The sequence below is a fragment of the Micromys minutus genome (assembly GCF_963924665.1).
Source record: "Micromys minutus genome assembly, chromosome: 7".
Classification (NCBI taxonomy): Eukaryota; Metazoa; Chordata; class Mammalia; order Rodentia; family Muridae; genus Micromys; species Micromys minutus.
In genome coordinates this window covers 29,967,927-29,987,989 of record NC_137976.1, presented here as the reverse complement: position 1 = coordinate 29,987,989, position 20,063 = coordinate 29,967,927, and the positions used below count along the sequence as shown (strand labels likewise).

At 35.0% G+C, this 20,063-nt stretch overlaps 1 protein-coding gene across 2 annotated transcripts in view; it reads right to left on the bottom strand.

Annotated features, from left to right (window-relative positions):
* The window catches only part of ZNF654 (zinc finger protein 654), a 72,815-nt gene that overhangs the window by 5,910 nt on the left and 46,842 nt on the right, over positions 1-20,063 (bottom strand). For both annotated transcript variants that reach the window (XM_080919312.1, XM_080919313.1), the window contains 5 exons: positions 18,885-18,966; positions 8,625-8,760; positions 6,107-6,309; positions 5,428-5,567; positions 2,764-2,905 (listed from right to left, as the gene is read on the bottom strand). In XM_080919312.1, coding sequence (XP_080775438.1) covers positions 2,764-2,905; positions 5,428-5,567; positions 6,107-6,309; positions 8,625-8,760; positions 18,885-18,966 — 703 coding nt within the window. The remainder of the gene's footprint in view (positions 1-2,763; positions 2,906-5,427; positions 5,568-6,106; positions 6,310-8,624; positions 8,761-18,884; positions 18,967-20,063) is intronic.

The following is a 20,063-nucleotide window of genomic DNA, read 5'->3' as shown; positions in this document are numbered from 1 at the left end:
TAAATGTGTCTCCCCATACCTATTCAATATTGTAATTTAAGCCTTACACAGAGCAACTAGACAGCAAAAGGAAGTCAAATGGATAAAAATCAAAACGGGAAAAGTCAAAATATCACTATTTGCAGATGATATGATAGTGTACTTAAGTGACCCCAAAAATTTCACCAAAGAATTTCTATACCTGATAAACAACTTCAGCAAATTGGCAAGATATAAAATTAACTTGAACAAATAAGAAGCCTTCCTCTAATCAAAGGATAAACATGCTGAGAAAAAAATTAAGAGAATTGACACCCTTCACAATAGTCACAAATAAGATAAAATACTTTGGTGTGACTCTAACCAAGCAAATGAAAGATCTGTATGACAAGAACTTCAAGTCTCCGAAGAAGGAAATTGAAAAAGATCCCAGAAGGTGGGAAGATCTCCCATGCTCATAGATTGGAAAGATCAACATAGTAAAAAACGGCCATCTTGCCCAAAGCACTCTTACAGATTCAGTGCAATCCCCATCAAAATTCCAACTCTATTCTTCACAGAGTTAGAAAAGGCAATTTACAAATTCATTTTGAATAACAAAAACAAACAAAAAAAAAAACAGGATAGTGAAAACTATTCTCAACAATAAAAGAACTTCTGGGGGAATCACCATCCCTAATCTCAAACTGTATTACAGATCAATCAATCCTGATAAAAACGGCATGGTATTGGTACAAGACAAAAAGGTAGATCAATGGAACAGGATTGAAGACCCAGGAATGAACCCACACATCTATGGTCACTTGATCTTTGACAAAGGAGCTAAAAACATTCAACGGAGCAAGGACAGCCTCTTCAACAAATGGTGCTGGTTCAACTGGCAGTCGGCATGTAGAAGAATGAAAATCGATCCTTTCTTATCTCCTTGTACAAAGCTCAAGTCCAAGTGGATCAAAGACCTCCACATAAAACCAGGTACACTGAAACTAAAGAAGAGAATGTGGTGAAGACCTTAGAACACATAGGCACAGGGAAAATTTTCCTGAACAGAACACCAATGGCTTATGTAGTAAGATCAAGAATTGATATATGGGACCTCATGAAATTGCAAAGTTTCTGTAAGGCTAAGTAAGGACAGTGTCAAGAAAACAAAATGGCAACCAACAGATTGGGAAAGGATTTTTACCAATCCTACATCTGACAGAGGGCTAATATCCAATATACATAAATAACTCAAGAAGTTAGGTTCCAGAGAATCAAATAATCATATTTAAAAAAAATGGATACAGATCTAAACAAAGAATTCTCAACTGAGAAATACCAAATGGCTGAGAAGCACCTAAGGAAATGTTCAATATCCTTAGTCATCAGGGAAATGCAAATCAAAACAATCCTGAGATTCTACCTCACACTAGTCAGAATGGCTAAGATCAAAAACTCAGGTGACAGCAGATGCTGGGGAGGATGTGGAGAAAGAAGACCACTTCTCCACTGTTGGTGGGATTGCAAACTGGTACAGCCACTCTGGAAATCAGTCTGGCAGTTCCTCTGAAAACTGGACATAGTACTATCTAAAGACCCAGCTATTCTACTCCAGGGCATATATCCAAAAGATGCTCCAACATGTAACAAGGACACATTCTCCACCATGTTCATAGCAGCCTTATTTATAATAGCCAGAAGCTGGAAATAACCCAGATATCCTTCAACAGACAAATGAATACAGAAGTTGTAGTGCATTTACACAATGGAGTACTATTCAGGTATTAAAAACAATGACTTTATAAAATTCTTAGGCAAATGGATGGAACTAGAAGCTGTCATCCTGAGTGAAATAACCCAGTCAAAATAGAACACACATGAGATGCAGTTACTAGCCCCAGAAAACTCTGAATACCCAAGAAACAATTCACAGACCTTATGAAGCTCAAAAAGAAGAAAGGCCTTAGTCCTTCTTACAAGGGAGAGCAAAACACTCACAGGAGGAAATAAAGGGGCAAATAGAAGAGCAGGGAATGAAGAAAAGATCATCCAGAGACTGTCTCACCTGGAGGTCCACTCCATATGCACACAATAAACCCAAGCACTATTGCTGATGCCAGGTAGTGCTTATTGACAGGAGCCAGATTTGGATGCCTCCTTAGAGGCTCTGCCAGAGGCATACAGATACATTTGAGGATGCTTACAGCTAACCATGAGACTGAACAAGGTGAACCCAATGAAAAAGCTGGAGAAAGGACTGAAGGAGCTGAAAGGGTCTGCAACCCCACGGGAAAAACAACATTATCAACCAACCAAACCCTGCAGAACTCCCAAGGACTAAAACACCAACCAACGAACACACATACAGAGACCCATGACTCCAGTCGCATATATAGCAGAGGATAAATATCATTCTCTGGCATCAATGTGAGAAGAGGCCTTTGGTCCACTGAAGGCATGTTTTCCTAGTGTAGGGGAATACCAAGGTGCTGAGGTGGAGAGGGTGGGTGGGAAAGGGAGCACCTTTATGGAAGCAAGTGGAGGGGGAGGGTGGATGTGAGTTGGGGGGAGTGGAATAACATTTGAAATGAAAATACAGAGACTATCCAATTAAAAAATAATACATATGCTTAGTCATAAAGTATGTTTTATATGGAAGCAATTGCTTCCAAATTAAGTAAAAATAGATTTCCTTTTTTTCAACATGTGCCATGTTGAATATTTAAAACTGGAGAGAAAGGATTGTGACAAACACAAAATGCATCATTAAAATCCAAAAACATAAATGATAAATATATTTACCTCATCTTTAATGATTTTCATGAAAGGAAATATGACTCTCACATTAGTTGCTGTTCTTAAAAGTTGGTAACATTGATCTACAAACACTTGTTTTGAAGGATTAGATTTTAGCTGTAGTTTACTCCATATGAAAATCAACTCCCTGGAAATGAGAGAAAAACATACATCAAAATATAAGTACAGACATTAGTTTTTTTGTCTGATTTTATACTACCCTAGCAAGGATATACATAAAGTAGTTATAATTCTCAATGCTACCTTTGAGAGTAACAGAAGTTAAATAGAAAAATAAAAACTACATAATCTTGCATTGATTGTAATGATATCTAAAGATATGTTGGCATACCTAAGAAACTAACAGGGTTGCCTCAAATTAGTTCTACTTTCATCTACTAATACAGATGTTTTAACTTTAAACAAATTAAACAGAATACCACCCAAGAATGGAGTCAAGTGAGAACTCTCAGTGCTTTTGAGAAAACTCCAAGAAAACTGAGTCTGTTGACAAAAACATGAAATTGCTTTTGAAATGTGTTTTCATGTGTCATCCAGGTGCAGTGGAGAGGAGTGAGTTTACTTTCATTATTCATTACAACTGGCTATTGTTAATTGCTTATATACCTGCACGGAAAAACATAGTTTTTACCACATTCTCCACAGTCGCTTGCCCTTGTGATTCTACACTTTACTCATATGATTCTTCTTAATCCTCAGAGTATAAATGGCTGATGCTCTGAATAAAGTTTGCTGTTAGTTGTATAAGACTTTAGTCGGCCTCATTATTTTGACTTCATTTCCCCATATTCTAATTTGCATTGGTCCTATTGCCAACTAGAACAGTAAACATACTACTTGCAAATTTAGAAACCAGTATTTTAGAGTATTTTCATTCTATTACGATACTTAAAGTAACTTTGAAATTTAAACATACTGTAGTACTGATTTTAAAACTGTATCCTTTACATTATTTTTAGATCATGTGCTTTTCTCTGTGAACATGCTAATACATTTGAACAAACTATAGAGCACTTAAAGCATTCACAGGCAGAGTCTTTCCTAATCAACACATGGTCAAAGATACACAAGGACAAATAAAGGCAGGTGGTTTTCTGGTAAAGTGAAAGCATAAGAATACAACTCGGAGAAATCCACCCTTAGATCCTGGTGGCAAGTTTCTCTAATTTTTCCAGAATCAATTTACTATGTATGTCTTGTAAGCTAGCATATGCAAGCGGAGTTGGGCTCACTAGACACTGGGCTTTCTTCATTTTACATGTAACATCATGTAAATCCAACTGCACTAGGGAGAAATGTAACAATTCTGGTATCAAAAAGTACTCTGGGCCAAGACAGAATAACAAACACTATTCAGTTTAAATTCATGACTCTAATATTCTCTATTATTAATTTTTTTAAATAACCATGACTGTTGCAGTAAGGAAACAACACTGTGTTTGCTACTACTCACAGTGATTTTGGTTTTCAACCTCCCAATGAATCTATTTACTGAGATGCTGGTTAGGCTTATTTATATATTTTATGAATCACATTTTCCAGCTAGTAATGCATGAACATCTCCTCAGAAACACAATGTATGATGGAGACAGTAACTGACATTTAAAAAATAAGGTTATATTTGCTTACCTTTATTCACTGTCTTTAAAGTGAACTGCCTGGTATGTACTCAAGTTTAATTTTAAGTCACTAGCTTCCTACATAGATTCTATATAACCTTCAAGATACCAAGAAATAACATTTGATTAATACATTTCTGTTAACTGAAAATCCGGGGTATTTTATTTCTAGTCTGTTACTGTTGTTTCACAGATGTCAGGAAAATATTCTATAGTTAAGCTATTGCCCCATAAAGACAATTTCTGTATCATTCCAGTTTTAGTATATGTGTTGCTGAAGTGAGCAGTCATAAAGACAATCTCATAGCCATTCTATTCCTAAATATTGGCACCTCTTGAGGAATTTAGTAAGATAGAATATACACATAAAAGATGGTTGTGAACATCAGAAATAAGAAGAGTTTTTATAAAAGTGTGTTGGACTTTTTAAAAAAAGCAAATAGACCAATTATATTAAAGAACGTATGGCCTAACACTGCAATACATTTTAAAACAAAATGATAGCTGGAAACCGGAAGATAGATAATCCATTTAACATTTTACAAATGAATGTATTACAAATGTATATGTGGTTATTTCCCAACGTGTTCCAAAATAATGTAAGATTTTAAAATGGACATTTTTGCCCTCAAAATATTTTATTTGTTAGTTCTTAGCTGATAAAAGTTTAATTTCCCTCTAGTTTCTTCATTAAAGTGGGGGGGGGGGGTTAGTAAACAAAATATATACTTATCCCAAGATTTTTTTTCAGCATAACAAACAATAACAACAAAAACATAAAAGCAACTGGAGGGGCTGGAGAGATGGTTGAGTGGTTAAAAGCTTGTACTGCTGTTACAGAAGACACTACATCAGTTGCTAACATCTATGTTGGATGGCTCACAAACACCATCTGATGCCTTCTTCTGGCCCTCAACAGCATCTGCACTCTTACGCACATATCAACATGCATACACACATAAATTCTACTAACCAATCCTCCTTTAGTTCACCATTTTTCCATTTCAAATTATGCATCAGAAACACTCACCATATGTAGTACATGTCCCCATTCTGGAGCTGTGGAATAAGAAAGGATTCACAGAGTTGTAAGGCTAGCAATGTCTTGCCTTCTTTTTCAGTGTTACAGATGATATCAATTCCACTCTTACAGTCAGTTTTCAACAAATGCTGGAAGAAGAAAAGAAGAGTCAGTTCCTATCATCCAAAACATATAAAACTCTACTTGCAGTTTCTGTTCAATATACCTGCAAGTACTCATAAATTTCTAGATTTTTTTACCTTATACATTGTATTGAAATACTTTTATAGTTTATATAAGTACTGCATTTCACAATGTGTTCTTGCAAGGTCATAAATTCCTATGGGTAAGTAAAATTCTGTTAGGGAAGTCCTTTTATTATAAAAAGCAAAATAAATATAAGCACTTAACTTTTTACCATTTTAAGAGGCAAAATTCCTATTTCTCAGTTTTTATTTTTTCTGTATTATACCAAAAATTTAGTATGTATATTATATTAACTCAGTCATTTGTTACTATCAGATTCTAAGTCACATGAATTTTAAAGGATAGTCACAAGTAAATACATTTAAATACTATGATCTCTAAGTCATTGTTATTACCGCAAAACAGTTCAGTTACAGTAAGGTTTTGCTTTGGTTTGGTTTTAGTGGGATTAAATGGGAATAGGAAAAGTCTGAAATGATACCTCCCGGAATAGCTGATCTTCTACAGGTGACATAAACAGACAGGTGAAGAGAGCTTGATGGAAGTACAAGTCTTTACTGATTTCAGGGTGATTTATACAAGACTTAATGAGAGCCATTGCTTCGGGTATGCGTTCACAGGCAATTAGGTATCTGGCACGTAGTTCAAAGAACAGTGGATTTTCAGAACTTAAGTATTTGTTCACTATATTAAAAAAGAAAACATTATTACTCTCAAAAAGTATCCAAACGTTCTTGTTTTAAACTGCACAACTAAAACATTATACTTCATTCGATTATATACATAACACATTCCACAGGAACACGTTTATTATTGACTAGTATTTAAGATGGCTGATAAATGAAAATAAAACTTCAAGACAGTACTCATGAAATTCTAATTGATTTCTTCTTAGTTTAAAAATGGGGTAAAAATTAGAATTAGAATTCTTTTAGTTCATCAATAAGTTAAAATGTTTCAAATAACAAATCTAAAATGTCATTCCAGTCTAAGATTACACATTTTTTCTTTTGGTCGTCCAATATTTTCATTATAAGAGAGTGAATGCTAAATTAGTACATTAAAACCACATGAAATCAGATTAACTATAAAGAAATGTTAAGCTCAGTTAATGAAAAACCTGAATCATGAATAAATATTAAATAAAATTAATGCAAAGTTGGATCACTGTGTTTCTAATAATGTGCTTATGCATCGCCAAGGATAACTACTAATTTATGATTACTTTTATTTTCATAATATACCATCACATTTAACTGTGTAAGTTTATTTAAACCTAACAACAACCTAATGACAGATTCTATGCTATTTGTTTTATTAGAGATTAAATGACTCGCCCAATGACAAAGATATTGTAAGTGGCAGAGACTGAAGTGGAACCTATATTTTATAATTTTTAAATCTAAACATTGTCAATTATTTATATTTCATCAGTAGCTACTTAAGTATATTTTATTTTGGCTTAAACATTTTACTTACATTTATTTCTATTTAAAATGTATGGTGAATAAACAATGACTTGAAGTTCATGCAAAATATATTTCAGTCTGAACTTTACCATAATAACTACTACCCAGAAGAGTCATCTGTATTGAATAGGCTCCAGAAAACCTTTGCCCAAAGAGAGGAATGCTAGTGTAGTTATAAAAGGAACCTGAAGAGCCATCAGCCTTCACGCTAGTACTGTTCTAGCTCCTACTCAAAAAAGCCTAAATGTTCCCCCTTAGAAGCCAAATAAACTTTCTTTCTCCTACCCTCTTAAAAATTATTATTATTATTATTATTATTATTATTACTATTATTATTATTATTATTAGTGTGTGTGTGTTACTCAGATTAACAAACATGTACAAGTGTCTTTTTACCTTCTGAGCCATCAACCTTGCCCCTGCCTTTTTCCATTTGTGGCTTTCTTGATGCTACCCACCCTATCTTCTCTTGCCACACTCCTTTGTTTCCTCTCACTATAACCCTTATCTTTCCTATAATTTACTCTTGATAATTTTCATCAATAAGCAAGTCTTTCTCCTCATTTTCAACTATCTTGGTCTTTGATTTGCTCTAAGTGCTTTCCAATCTATACATCAAGCACAGCTCCTTTGTTTGCCTTGTGTGCTGGTTTTGTCTTTACCCCAACATGATAGTCCTTCCTCCACACACTCCATATCTTAACCTGTTGCAAATGGGAATATCCTTATATGTTTAACACATGCTAATTAAACTGTACCCAAGTTAGAAGAGCTTGTATGTTCTCTTTGGTTTTTCTACATTTTTGTGCTTATACACTATGGTTATGCTTATAAGCTAAGTTTTAGTGATCCACATAGAACTCAGAACATTTTAATAATATGGGAAACTAAAGGATTAATATTTACACATCAGAGTAGAGAACAGAGCCTCCTGCTTCAATAAGGAATTTTGGCTCTCAAGAGTCCACTGTGGATCAGTATGACAGGAGCTGATGTAAAGTCATGAGGGAATGATACAACATCTTATTTGTTTTGGGAAATGCTGTTCTATCACATTTGAAATTTACTTATTCATTTAAGTCATTCATTCATCATGAGATCTTTCAATTACAGTACTGTGTGAATCACAATCCACACAGTAATCATCAGTATTACCAATTACTGTACACAGAGTGTGGGACTAACTACTAAATAGAGGCATAAGAATATGGTAATAGTTTTTCTATTACCATAGTAATGGGGAAGATAAATTCAGAGTTTCAACCTTCAGAGAACTCCAATGCAATGGATAGATATTCTGTGTGTTATTTTTATGAAAAAGTTTAGCGTTTGAACTTAAAAAAGAAAAAGTGTTCTTTATATTTTAAAACTATAATTGAAGGGTCAAAAACAAACTCTCTATAATACTCAGTAAATATGGTAACAGCCACAGTACCATTAATAAAAAGAAATGTAACAAAGCTGGTATCAAGAAACACTTTAGGCCAAATGAGAAAAGAAATGATTTTGGTGTTGACCCTCCTGAAGTACCTATCTCCTGAGATGCCGGTTGGGCTTTAAGAACAGCTTGCAACACTGGATCTTCCCATGGGCCACCATCTTTAATGATTCGAGTCACCAGTTCCAGATTCACATTTCCATATCTGCGGAGGTGATTCTGGCATTCCTAGGAGAGAAAAATCATTTGGGCTTTGTGAATTTAAAGAAGTTAAAAACTACTTGATCATCATTGTCCATAGTGACTGATGGCCACATGAGAGCTCCTCAGTTCTAAAAGAAAAGGCTACCACTGCAACCAAACAGTTTTAATGCCAAAGGTTACACAGATAAACATGATTGAACTGAAAAAAATCCCATTAAAACAGGGATAAAATGTAACCAACAGGAAAAACCTACAGGTGAATCACTTGTAGGGAAAGAACCAGGTTGCAAAAAGGTGAAAATTAAATGACCTGTTAAGTTTACATAAAAATTCAAAAAAGGAGTTCCTATTAACAATGACAGGCAAAAGCCTAAGAGGAGGTGCTGCTCAGAACATACATGCTATGCACAGGAGACACAGGTCCCTTGCTCTGCCCTGAACTTAAGCCACATCTTATTCTTCAGTGATAAGTTTCAAAACTGAAAAGTCCACTTCCCTTTATTTGGAATTTAGATTTCTGTTTAGCAGATGAAGAAACAACAGGCCAAGAAATCAAACCTATAACAGGGAGCAGTTTGTATCAGGTTTTAGATACAAATATCTAATAAAATAAGTAGTAATTAACCCATACTCTCCAACTTCTGTATTTTTTGGATATAAACAGTACTTTTAAATAATATTTCATTATACTGTAACACTAATAAAGAAATTACATTAATTTACTTAATTTTATTTCCTGGGTTTGCTGCATCAGCTTTAGATATACATCATTTGAGTACCCTGTTGGGCTGTTCTTTCTGGTTCATTATACACTAAGAATTTTTAAAGTTGTTCAGAAAACTTAGTCTTAGAATTTTGAAAAATAAACCAAGACTTAGTAAGTAAATAACCTAGCTTGAACCCGTAAGAAAAAAAGATGATAATGAAGCTGGCAGTCTATTTCAATATTGTCTGCATCACAACTAATGCACAGTTGTCCATTTTTTTCTATACTTAATTTAATATAACACCGGAGGCAGACAGATGCCTTAGCCTCTTATAAATGCTGTTTAAGCATTTTAAAATGTGTTAGAATATTTGACCTATTAGCTGAAACACCAAGTAACAAATTCACAGTGGCTGTTACTTTACTTGTATTAAACAATCACATTTCTGTATCATTTGAACATTACATTTAGACCTAAAAGTTAATTCTAAGTATTAGTTTTCACTTATTGGTTAAGAAAAAGGATTCATTTTATTAAAAAAAGAACAAGATGGGCAAATATGAAAATTTGTAATGGGGTGCCCCTGTTTTTCAGATTGGTTTCAAATTGCTGGGCTCAATCAGTCCTCCCTCAGGCTCCCAGGAACTAGTACACCACACCAAAAAAGTCACAGTTGTGTGTGTATGTGTGAGACAGAAACAGAGAGAGAGAGAACACACACATAATTATTTCATACATACATAATTATTTCATCGAAGAGGAAAATGGACATTAAGTTCAATTATTAGAAAATAAGGTACCTCATAACTGTTGTTTAAGGGTTTCTCGAAATTAAAACCACTGAGTATAAAAAAAAAAAAAAAATCCTAGAATAGGCAAGTTACTTAACCTCTCTGTGCTCTATCAGTTATTTTTCTATGGCATGGCTACTAAAAAGAGTCCACGTCATAAGACTGTGTGAGGTTAAACAATAACATACAGTAAATAGTAAAGGTTCTTGGGACAGTACTTTGCACATTGTAAGCACTCATCTCACTAAAGGTGACTAAAGGTGAGCTTTCAGTTCTTTCTTTTTTTATCTAGAATATAAAGGATGTTTTATTTATTTGTTTTTATTTAAAAAAAAGATAAATGTACAAATTTTCAGCATTTTTGCATAAAAGTATACGAATACATTTTTAAGGTTGTAATTAAGTATTTGTGGGTACATATACATACACAAATATATATGTAACAATAATATAGGAAAAGAAGCTATTAATTTGAGGGGATAGGAGAGAAACTAGGAGGGGCTGTAGGGAGGAAAAGGGGATGTGATACAGTTCTATTTTAATTAAAATATATTCTTTTTTTTTTTTTTTTTTTTTGTTGACCTTCACATAGTCTGTGAGTTGTTTCTGGGATGTTCAGAGCTTTCTGGGGTTAGTATCCCATTATCAGTGACTGCATATTATGTCTGTTCTTTTGTGACTGGGTTATCTTACTCAGGATGATATTCTCTAGATGCATCCATTTTCTTAAGAATTTCATAAAGTCATTGTTTCTGATAGCTGAGTAGTATTCCATTGTGTAAATGTACCACAATTGAGCTTTCAGTTCTTAAGTATTTTAACATCTTCAAAAAAGTGCTTGTGTGGTATATGTAAATAATCTATTTTAGGGTAGCTAGTTGCCTGAACATTAATACAACGTGCATTTTCTCATCAGCATGCTATTTATTCTTAAAGCATATGTGGGGGAAAGTATGTGTAAGTATATTGGCAATTATGCTGAGATGTTTAGAACTGGAATCGGTACATATTAGTATATCCTGTAAATTTCCTTTTTAAAAAAGTAGAAATTTAATTTTAAAAAATTTTTAAAAGGCTGTAAAGCCCCCTATTTAGACCATTGAAAGTTTGGGAGGTAGGTGTGTGCACCTGTGTGTGTATTCTTCTGCCTTGGTTAGGATTACAGTATACATTCTCCATCTGGCAGGGCAGATTTGAAACTATTCCTTTCTCGTTTAATGTGTAACCCATAATGTGATTACTCTGGTATGTTTGTCTGTCTGTCTTTCGTCAATATACTAAATTTTGGAGAGTACTACTATGGAAAATAACTCATATAGGTGACAAAAATCAACCATTTCAGTGTGGTCTACTTTCTAAAAGACAGAATGAAAGAGAATAAAATATAAAAATACTTCCTTTCTTTAGAAAGTATTAATGGCTTTTTGCATGGTATTTAAACTAAAATCTCAGAAGTTAGTATAGAATTTACTGCACTATAGATATTTTCTCTCCTGAAGCATTAGGCATATTTTTAGAATGTTTCTGAAACAATGCATAAATATACATTAACACACTCTTCTACCTTAACTGCTTAATTTTGCTGCTTACTGAAGTGGGCTTATTACAGTTCCTTTAGCTAGTTCCTTTCAACACTATGCCTTTCCCAAAGGTATGAAGAACTCTATTTACTTTTCTTTCAGAATCCATTGTAAAGTGAGATTAATGTTTTGTTCTGAATTTCAATTTTCTTTTCCTTCCTAAACTGGTTGCCATTCTAAAGTCCATAATATCCATAAAGGTGTATTTCAGTGTATCTTTACATATGAGTTTGAACCCCCTCCATCAGCTTATCATAACTAGAAATTTAAGGCCCCACATACTTGGACCATAACTATTACACATGATACATCCTTTTCTCCATCCTTGTCCACAACATTTTAAATTCACCTTGAATTTTACCTGTGCCCTTTTCTCATGTCACTCTTCCTTTTATTAATTCCACGGCATTATCGTTATCTGAAATTAGCCTATTAAGTCAAGTAGTTGATTGATTGATTGATTGATGCACATTTCTCATTTCTCAAAAATTCTGTATTATCTACTTCAATCCACAACAGATTTAATTACTTTCATTTCAGTATTAAAATCAATACCAATCCACTCTTAATTACCACATTAAGATAAGGGTTTTGGACATTATTATCTTACTTTCTTTAGGTAATCAGGAGTTTATTCATTCAGGTCTGGTGAAATGACTCAGTGAGTTAGAACACTTGCTATATAAACAAGAGGACCTGGGTTTGAATCCTAAGCATGGACTATAAAAAAAAAAAAAATCAGGTCTGCCTGTTACCACATTGTTGAGGGCAGACACTCACTGACATGGCCAACTTCAGGTTGAGTGAAAGACCCTGTTACAAAAAATAAGATGGAGAGTGGCAACTGACACCCGAGACCCTCTCGGTCCTTTGCATGTGAGCGTGAGAGCACTCACACGTTCACTGTGCAATGTGCCTTACAACATGCTTGCACAAACACCTTTTTCTTTTAAAAATGTATATTATTTTGGAAGATTTGCCAGTATGTATGTTTGTGCACCATGTACAGTGCCCACAGAAGCCAGGCTGAGGTATCAGATTCCCTGGACCTGGTGTTACAGATGGTTGTGAGATGTCATGTGGGTACTGGCAATCAAACCTGGATTCTCTGGAAGAGAAGCAAGTGCTCTGAACTGCCAAACCATCTCTCTAAATGCAGAAAAACATTTTTAATGCTAACTTTTGATGAAATTAAAAGGTCAGAAGTTCCTGTGTAGATGAAGGCATCATGGGCATCTTTCTTATTTATAATACCAAATGTATCAAAGTAAGTTACCATATCAAACAGAAGCAAAAATGTAAATGCTTTTCAGTATTGTTACTTACAAAAACATATCAATAAAATCAAGATTTGGTATGTTTGCCTTAGATTTAACCCTTACCACCACATAAAATTAGTGCCTGTAATCCCAGCACTGGGAATTCAACAGGAGGATCAAGCTCATGGACATCTCATACTACTTTGAAAGTTAGAGGTAAGGCTGGCGTACTAAAACAATCTTTAAAAAACTAAAATCAAAAACATTTAGAGTACTTAGAAATGAAAACAAAAATTTTACTTATCACCAATTTTATTATGATTTCATTAGTTAACATATGGCGAAAAATGTGAAGTTTAACATAGTTACATATTTTTAAAATAAATTAATTTGTTCCTCTTTTCCATTTAGAGTTTGAAAATAACTAAATATTCTATTTTGCCCATAAATAAGGAACATTCACAACAATGAAAACACCATTGTTTTAGAAAAAAAATGCTTTTAAAGGAAGAAATCATTTTCAGGGAATATGTGCAAGAATGTATTTCCATTATTACATGGTGGTGGTTGTTGTTATTGGTGTGCTGTCTTTACATTTTTAAAGTAGAATTTACTATTGAAAAACCTGTCACCTGGAGCATTTTAATGGGTTTTTAGCCCATTTTTTAAAATGCCTTGAGCTCTCACCCCTACAGAAAAGTAAGGTAGTGGAATGGTTCTTATAACTGAACAGACACTAAGGCTGAGAAATGGCTCAATCCATTAAAGTGCCTTCCATGCATAAGGACCTGAGTTTGGATCTGTGCAAAAGCAAGATGTGTGGTTACACTTCCTGGACTACTTCCTGTCCTTCAGCCTTATATATCACATCTAGTTTCTTGTCTGAGTAGTTTGCTTAAGGTTCTGTGGTGGAATTAATATGTTTGGCTCAGGAAGTGGCACTATTAGGAGGCCTCATTGGAGTAAGTGTGGCTTTGTTGGAGTAAGTATGTCGTTGTGAAAGTGGGCAAAGGGATCTTCGTCCTAACCATGTGGGAGCCAGTCTTCTAGGAGTCTTCAGATGAAGATGTACAACTCTCTCTCACCTCCTCCTGCACATCATGCCTGCCTGTATGCTGCCACACTCCCACTTTGGTGATATTAGACTGAACCTCTGAACCTGTAAGCCAGCCCTAATTAAATGTCCCTTATAAGAGTTGCCATGGTCATGGTGTCTGTTCACAGCAGTAAAAGCCTAACTAAGACAGGCCCTAATCCAGAGACACAATTAATTTTTCATCATTGTACATTTTTTGTCATTTCATTAGGTATATTAATCTGTATGATGAAGAGGTAAATGTATCATATGAGAAGTACATAGAATACAGAGGTAAAGAAAAACTACTAGAACTCAAAGCTAAGACAGAAAGTCTTATGTATTACATTTGGCTATTAAAGAAGAAGAAGGGGAAGGAGAAGAGGAAGAAGAAGGTGGTTCCTTCAACATCTACATGCCTAGCAGATATCCTCAGTGGTTCAATAGTGGACTTTTATCTTGGGGAAACCAACTGCCACATAATTGAATATAAGGCCGACTTAATAGAAAGGAATACATGCCTGGTCCTATAAACATCTTGTAACTGGAAAAGTCAAAGATTCTAAAAAGAGAATGTATAACTGTCATTTTCCTAAACCAATATAATTTCTAACTGCAGTCTAAATACTTATCTTCCTACACACAGATAAGTTAGCTCTTAACTCATCAAAGAAACATCTTTTTGCAGCAGATAAAGAATATTACAAAAATCCACAACTGGTTAAAAATCTTAAAATAAATGATTGTGGGGTGCACAACCATAACTCATCTCCTAACAGAATGCTCAAGAAAACACTGTAGAAAAGGAGATGGCAGGGACTATGTAGAGTCATATAGATACAACTGAGCAGGCTTGCAGCTAACCATCGGTCTGAACTCGGGAACTCCAATAAGGTTGCTAAGAAAGGACCTAAGGAGCTGAAAGGGGTTGCAACCTCATGGGAAGATAACATTATCAACCAACCAAACACTCCAAAACTCCCATGGAGTAAAACACCAACCTTTGTGCCCACTTTGAGATCCAATTGCATATGTAGCTGAAGATACCAGTGTTTGGTATCAATACCAGAAGAGGCTTTTGTTCCAAGGAGGGCATGTTTTCCCAATGTAGGGAAATGACAAGGCAATGGGGTGGACAGGGTGATTATGAGGGAGTGCACCTTTGTGAAGACAAATGGAGGGGGAGGGGAAATGGGAGTGGGGTGGGGGAAAGGGATAACATCTCAAATGTAAATACAGAGTATCTAATAAAAAAAATGAGAAAAAAGAAAAAGGAGATAAAAAGAGCCCCAGGACAGGGGTGCCTGTGGTAAGATACTGTCAATTAGGAATGGCAGGGAAGCTACAACCACAATATCTCACCAGTGATGATTTAATAAGACATGCATAATAATACCATAACCAAGCAGTTAGCCCCAAACACATGTACCTTTCAGCAAACCTAAATAGAGTCTGTAGGTCTGTTTCTACTACACATGAAAATGATGAGGAGGAGGAGGAAGAGGAGGAGGAGGAGGCTGCAGTGAATTTGAAAGGGACTTGGGGGAACACAGAAGAACTTGGAGGAGATATGGAAATGATATATGCAGATGAAACTCTCACAAAATAAAAAAAAAATAAAGATTCCCCTTAATTTATGCAGGAAAATTTAAACACAGTTTGCAATTTATATTTGAGAAACTCCAATTTTAGGTAGTCAGAAATTCATGAAAGAATAGAATAAGTTTAAAAAATAGGTTTGAGTTTTATGGTTGTCACTACCTGTCTTAAAAAACAGTGTCAGGGCATTTTGCTAGCAAGTAAGGAAACTATTAAATAAAATATGTAGTTTCTCTAGCATGAGGTAGAGTGAACTATAAAACTGAGCTATCTGTAGTCTCACATGGGAAACTACATGTGGATGACTGAAGCTCTTTCCTCTGGATTTAACCCCTGCCCTCTAAAAGGAAGGAGGTTATATTAGCAGTAGACGATTGTGGGGAAGCGAAGACTCTACTGGAGCTGCCTCAACATTGTACAGTGAATGCAAGTGAAGCAGCTCTGGTGGGTCATCACTCAGTAAACCCCCAAACTCACACAGCTAGACTTGAAATCATTTCTTTTGTCTGTAGTCTATACTAGATCTAGGATAAACTGATATTTGTCATGTAATAGGGGAGCATAAATTTAATAGAATACAGATCTAGGGATTAGTAGCATAAATATAATCTAGAGGCTTGTTAGAAAGCAGACCATCAGGTCCCACTTTACATTTCTAAACTATAATCAGAATCCTAGCCCACTTCTCAGACAATCTAAAATACACTAAGATATTAGCAACAGAGTTTGTCTTATTTAATGTAGAAAATAAAGAATACAACCATAAACCTACATATAGTATGACACAACAAAAATGGACAGAGATGAGATACTCAGGGAAATAGGACTTTTACTAGGACAATATATTAAAAATAATTTAAGGCTATACTAGATTATAACTATATTTCTAATAACCAGTCAAAAAAACAGAATGCTTTCCAAGCTTTGCAAATACAAGCTTTCACGGAGGCATACAGAATAAGAATGCATGCTAATCTTTGCTAGATCCCAAAGGTCAGCTACATGGGAAATACCAACAGCAGAGCAGTAACTCAGATCAGATGGAACCCAAAGGTTTTTAAGCATCTATGAGTTAGAAGGCTATGTGTCATGATCCACACACCAAATCCTAATATTCGGGAGACTGGCAAAGGTGTTACGTTGCCCCAAAGTCAAGGTCAGCCTGAGATCCATGATAATTCTAGGCCAGCAATACTACTGGGGCAAAACTAAACAAAGGCTCAAGTAAGTTCAACCTACAAAGAAGCCAAAATTGCAGAAACAGAAAAAGAGATTTGTTTATTTATTCTTTTTGTTTTGGTTTGGTTTAGGCTATTTTTTTCCAAATAGGGCTTCTCTGTTTAATAGCTTGCTTGTCCTGGAACTAGCTCTGTAGACTAGGATGGGCTTAAACTCATAGAGATCCACCTGTCTCTGCCTCCCAAATCCTAGGATTAAAGGCATGTGCCACCATGCCTGCCTGGAAAAAGAGATTTTTAAATTGGTGGGAAGAAGGGTGATAAGGATGGGCTTTCTATTTCAGCCAGAATTAGAGATATTGAAGGGATTAAAGACAGAAAGTGCATGCTCACATGGGGTATACTGTGGGGAATTTTCAGTAACCAGTTACTTCTGTTCACAAGAGAAAAAAATACAGGCGTGTCTCTTCAAAAATGTTTACATACATTTTAAGCAAAAAAAAAAAAAAAAAAAAAAAAGAAAGAAAGAAAGAAAAAAACTTAGCTGGAGTTGGAAAAAAATATACCATACACAAAACTTTAAAAATATTTTTAAAAAAACAAAGTAAAAAAAATCCTTCTGTGTTTTCACTTAGATGGTTCCCATTATTTGTGTATAACCATCACCTCTATGACAGAATCATGGAGCACCTCCTTTAACCCTGAATGTCCTTCTCCAGTACCCCGAGGCAGCATTCTCTATCTCCTATCTGCTTTATCTCTAAGGCAGCCGCAGTCACTTTGAGTCTTATAGTCTTTTGCCACAAGTACCAGAGTTCACTATTCTTCTTGCTGTTGTTTTTTATGGAGCTTAGTAGTGAGAGCAGTGTGGACTCAATGAACACCTCCTGAGCAAAGAAATTCATGAGTACTGTGGTGATTTGAAAGAAAATTGTCCCCAGAAACTCTTAGGTGTGAGCTAGATGGAGGAACTGGGTCTCAGTTCCTTCTCCAGCACAATGTCTGCTTGCACCCACAACGTTTCCCACCATGATAATAACAGAATAAATCTCTGAAATTATAAACCACCCCCAATGAAATGTTTTCCTTTGAACAGCTGTGGTCATAGTGTCTCTTTACAGTATTAAAACTAAAGACAAGTATATTGCCAACAGGTGTCAAAGACAGACTGAAATAAAAAATAGGTGTTAAAAACTTGAATATCTAATCTAAGTAGGTTATGAATTTCATACAAACAGTTTTGCTTTGATTTACTAGTATTTTCTATTTATATATTTTTGACACAGGGTTTCACTCTGTGGCTCTGGCTTGATATGGAAAGCACTATGAAGACAAAGCTGGTCTCAAACTTAAGAGAGTTGCCTGCTTGTGCCTACGAAGTGCTAATATTAGAAAACAAGTTTTTTTGGATCTAAGCAAGTACCTTTACCCACTAAGTCATCTATCCAACCCTAATGTGTTTTATGGGTGTTGAAAGACAAACTCAAATCCTGATGCTTTTGAGGGCAGTTATTTTACCAACTGAGCCATCTCAATTCTTTGCCATTCTTGACTAGATTTGTTTCTTAACAAGAACAACCTGCAGAGGTTCCATGAGATGAGGAAATCAGCAGAGAGCCAAAGGAAAAGAAATGTAGGGCAAATAGCTTGCTTCTAGTATCACCAAGACTGCTTCCTCACCAGGGGAAGCTGTAGACAGGGAAGAGGTCACATGTTCCCATACTTGGGTTCCTTAGGCATGGTAGCCTCATTAGAATCCAGGATAGAAGCTGCTTGGGAATTCAGTTATAATTGATTTCATGATTTTTCTTTACCTGACAATATTAGGGGAATCTTTAAAACTGTCACTGTAGTGACAATAACAACTTCTAAGCAAAAACTTAATATGACAAACTATTTTAAATAGAGAATCAAACTGATTTGTGTATGTATAAAATATAAAATAGTGAATTATTTTACCTGAAACGAGCCAAGAATATCCTTCAAGGGTTCTTCATAAAACTCATCTCTTCCAAAGAACAGGAGCAACTCAAAGAAACTCCTAAAAAGAAAAAAAAAATATATATATATATATATATATATATAATTTTCATTGCTTTGTGACTTTGTTCTATTTTAAAAGATTACCAAGTAGTAACATCTCTCTAGTATCAAGTATTTTATTTATAAACACTTGATTTTTAAAAGCTCATTAAAGGGCTAGGGATTTAAGCCCAATTGTTCAATCTCTAGCAGAGCACAGAAAGAGGTATATTATTACATGTCTTTAATCCCAGAACTTGGCACATGAAAAAAAGACCAGAAGTTCAACATCATGTCAGTCACATATCAGGTTGGAAGCCAGCCTGGAATACATTAAACACTCCCTGAAAATACAAAAACAACTTACAAAGCACAAAAAGTAACGATGTAAAATAGACAACAAGAGATTAAAAATATGTCAGATCAAGCTTGGCACTATATGATGATATGTAGAGGGAAAACTGTCTGTTGTGCTCCTTACTATCTAGGGTTTTAAACATCTACTGGAAATCCTAGAATTTATGTACATCAAGGGAAAACTCTGTGTACTCACCAACATACTATGGTATTTATATTCTGGTAGATTACCTAGGGAGATCAGAAACTAATAAAGGCAACTATCTATCTCTCTTTAGTATAAAACAAATGGCCCAGAAGTCAAAGATGAGCTGGTAAAAGGAACAGGGACTAGTGGCAGAAAGGAGCGTGAACAGCGAGATTGGTGGGATGAATACAGTCACAGTTTATCATATCTCTGTATAAAAACTTCATAGTAAAAACTCATTATTTTGTACAATGAATATATTCTAATAATGAAGAAGAAAAATAAAAACAGTAAGGTTGCCACATCATTTGGGTTCTCGTTTACAGAGACTTCTTTGGAATGTGATTCAGGCGGCATCACATGCTACAATGTGAAGCAGAACTTTTACAAAATTGAAATGGACTTAGGATGCAGCTCAGTGCTAGAAGAGTCCTTTTCTAGCACCAACACCACCCTAGGTTCAATCCCTAGCACCAGAGGAGAAAATCTATGGTATTAGTAAAAGTTGGAATGGAACTCTCAAACCCCTTTATGAACTGAGTTTAGATAATGTATTAGTCTCTTGTTGACTA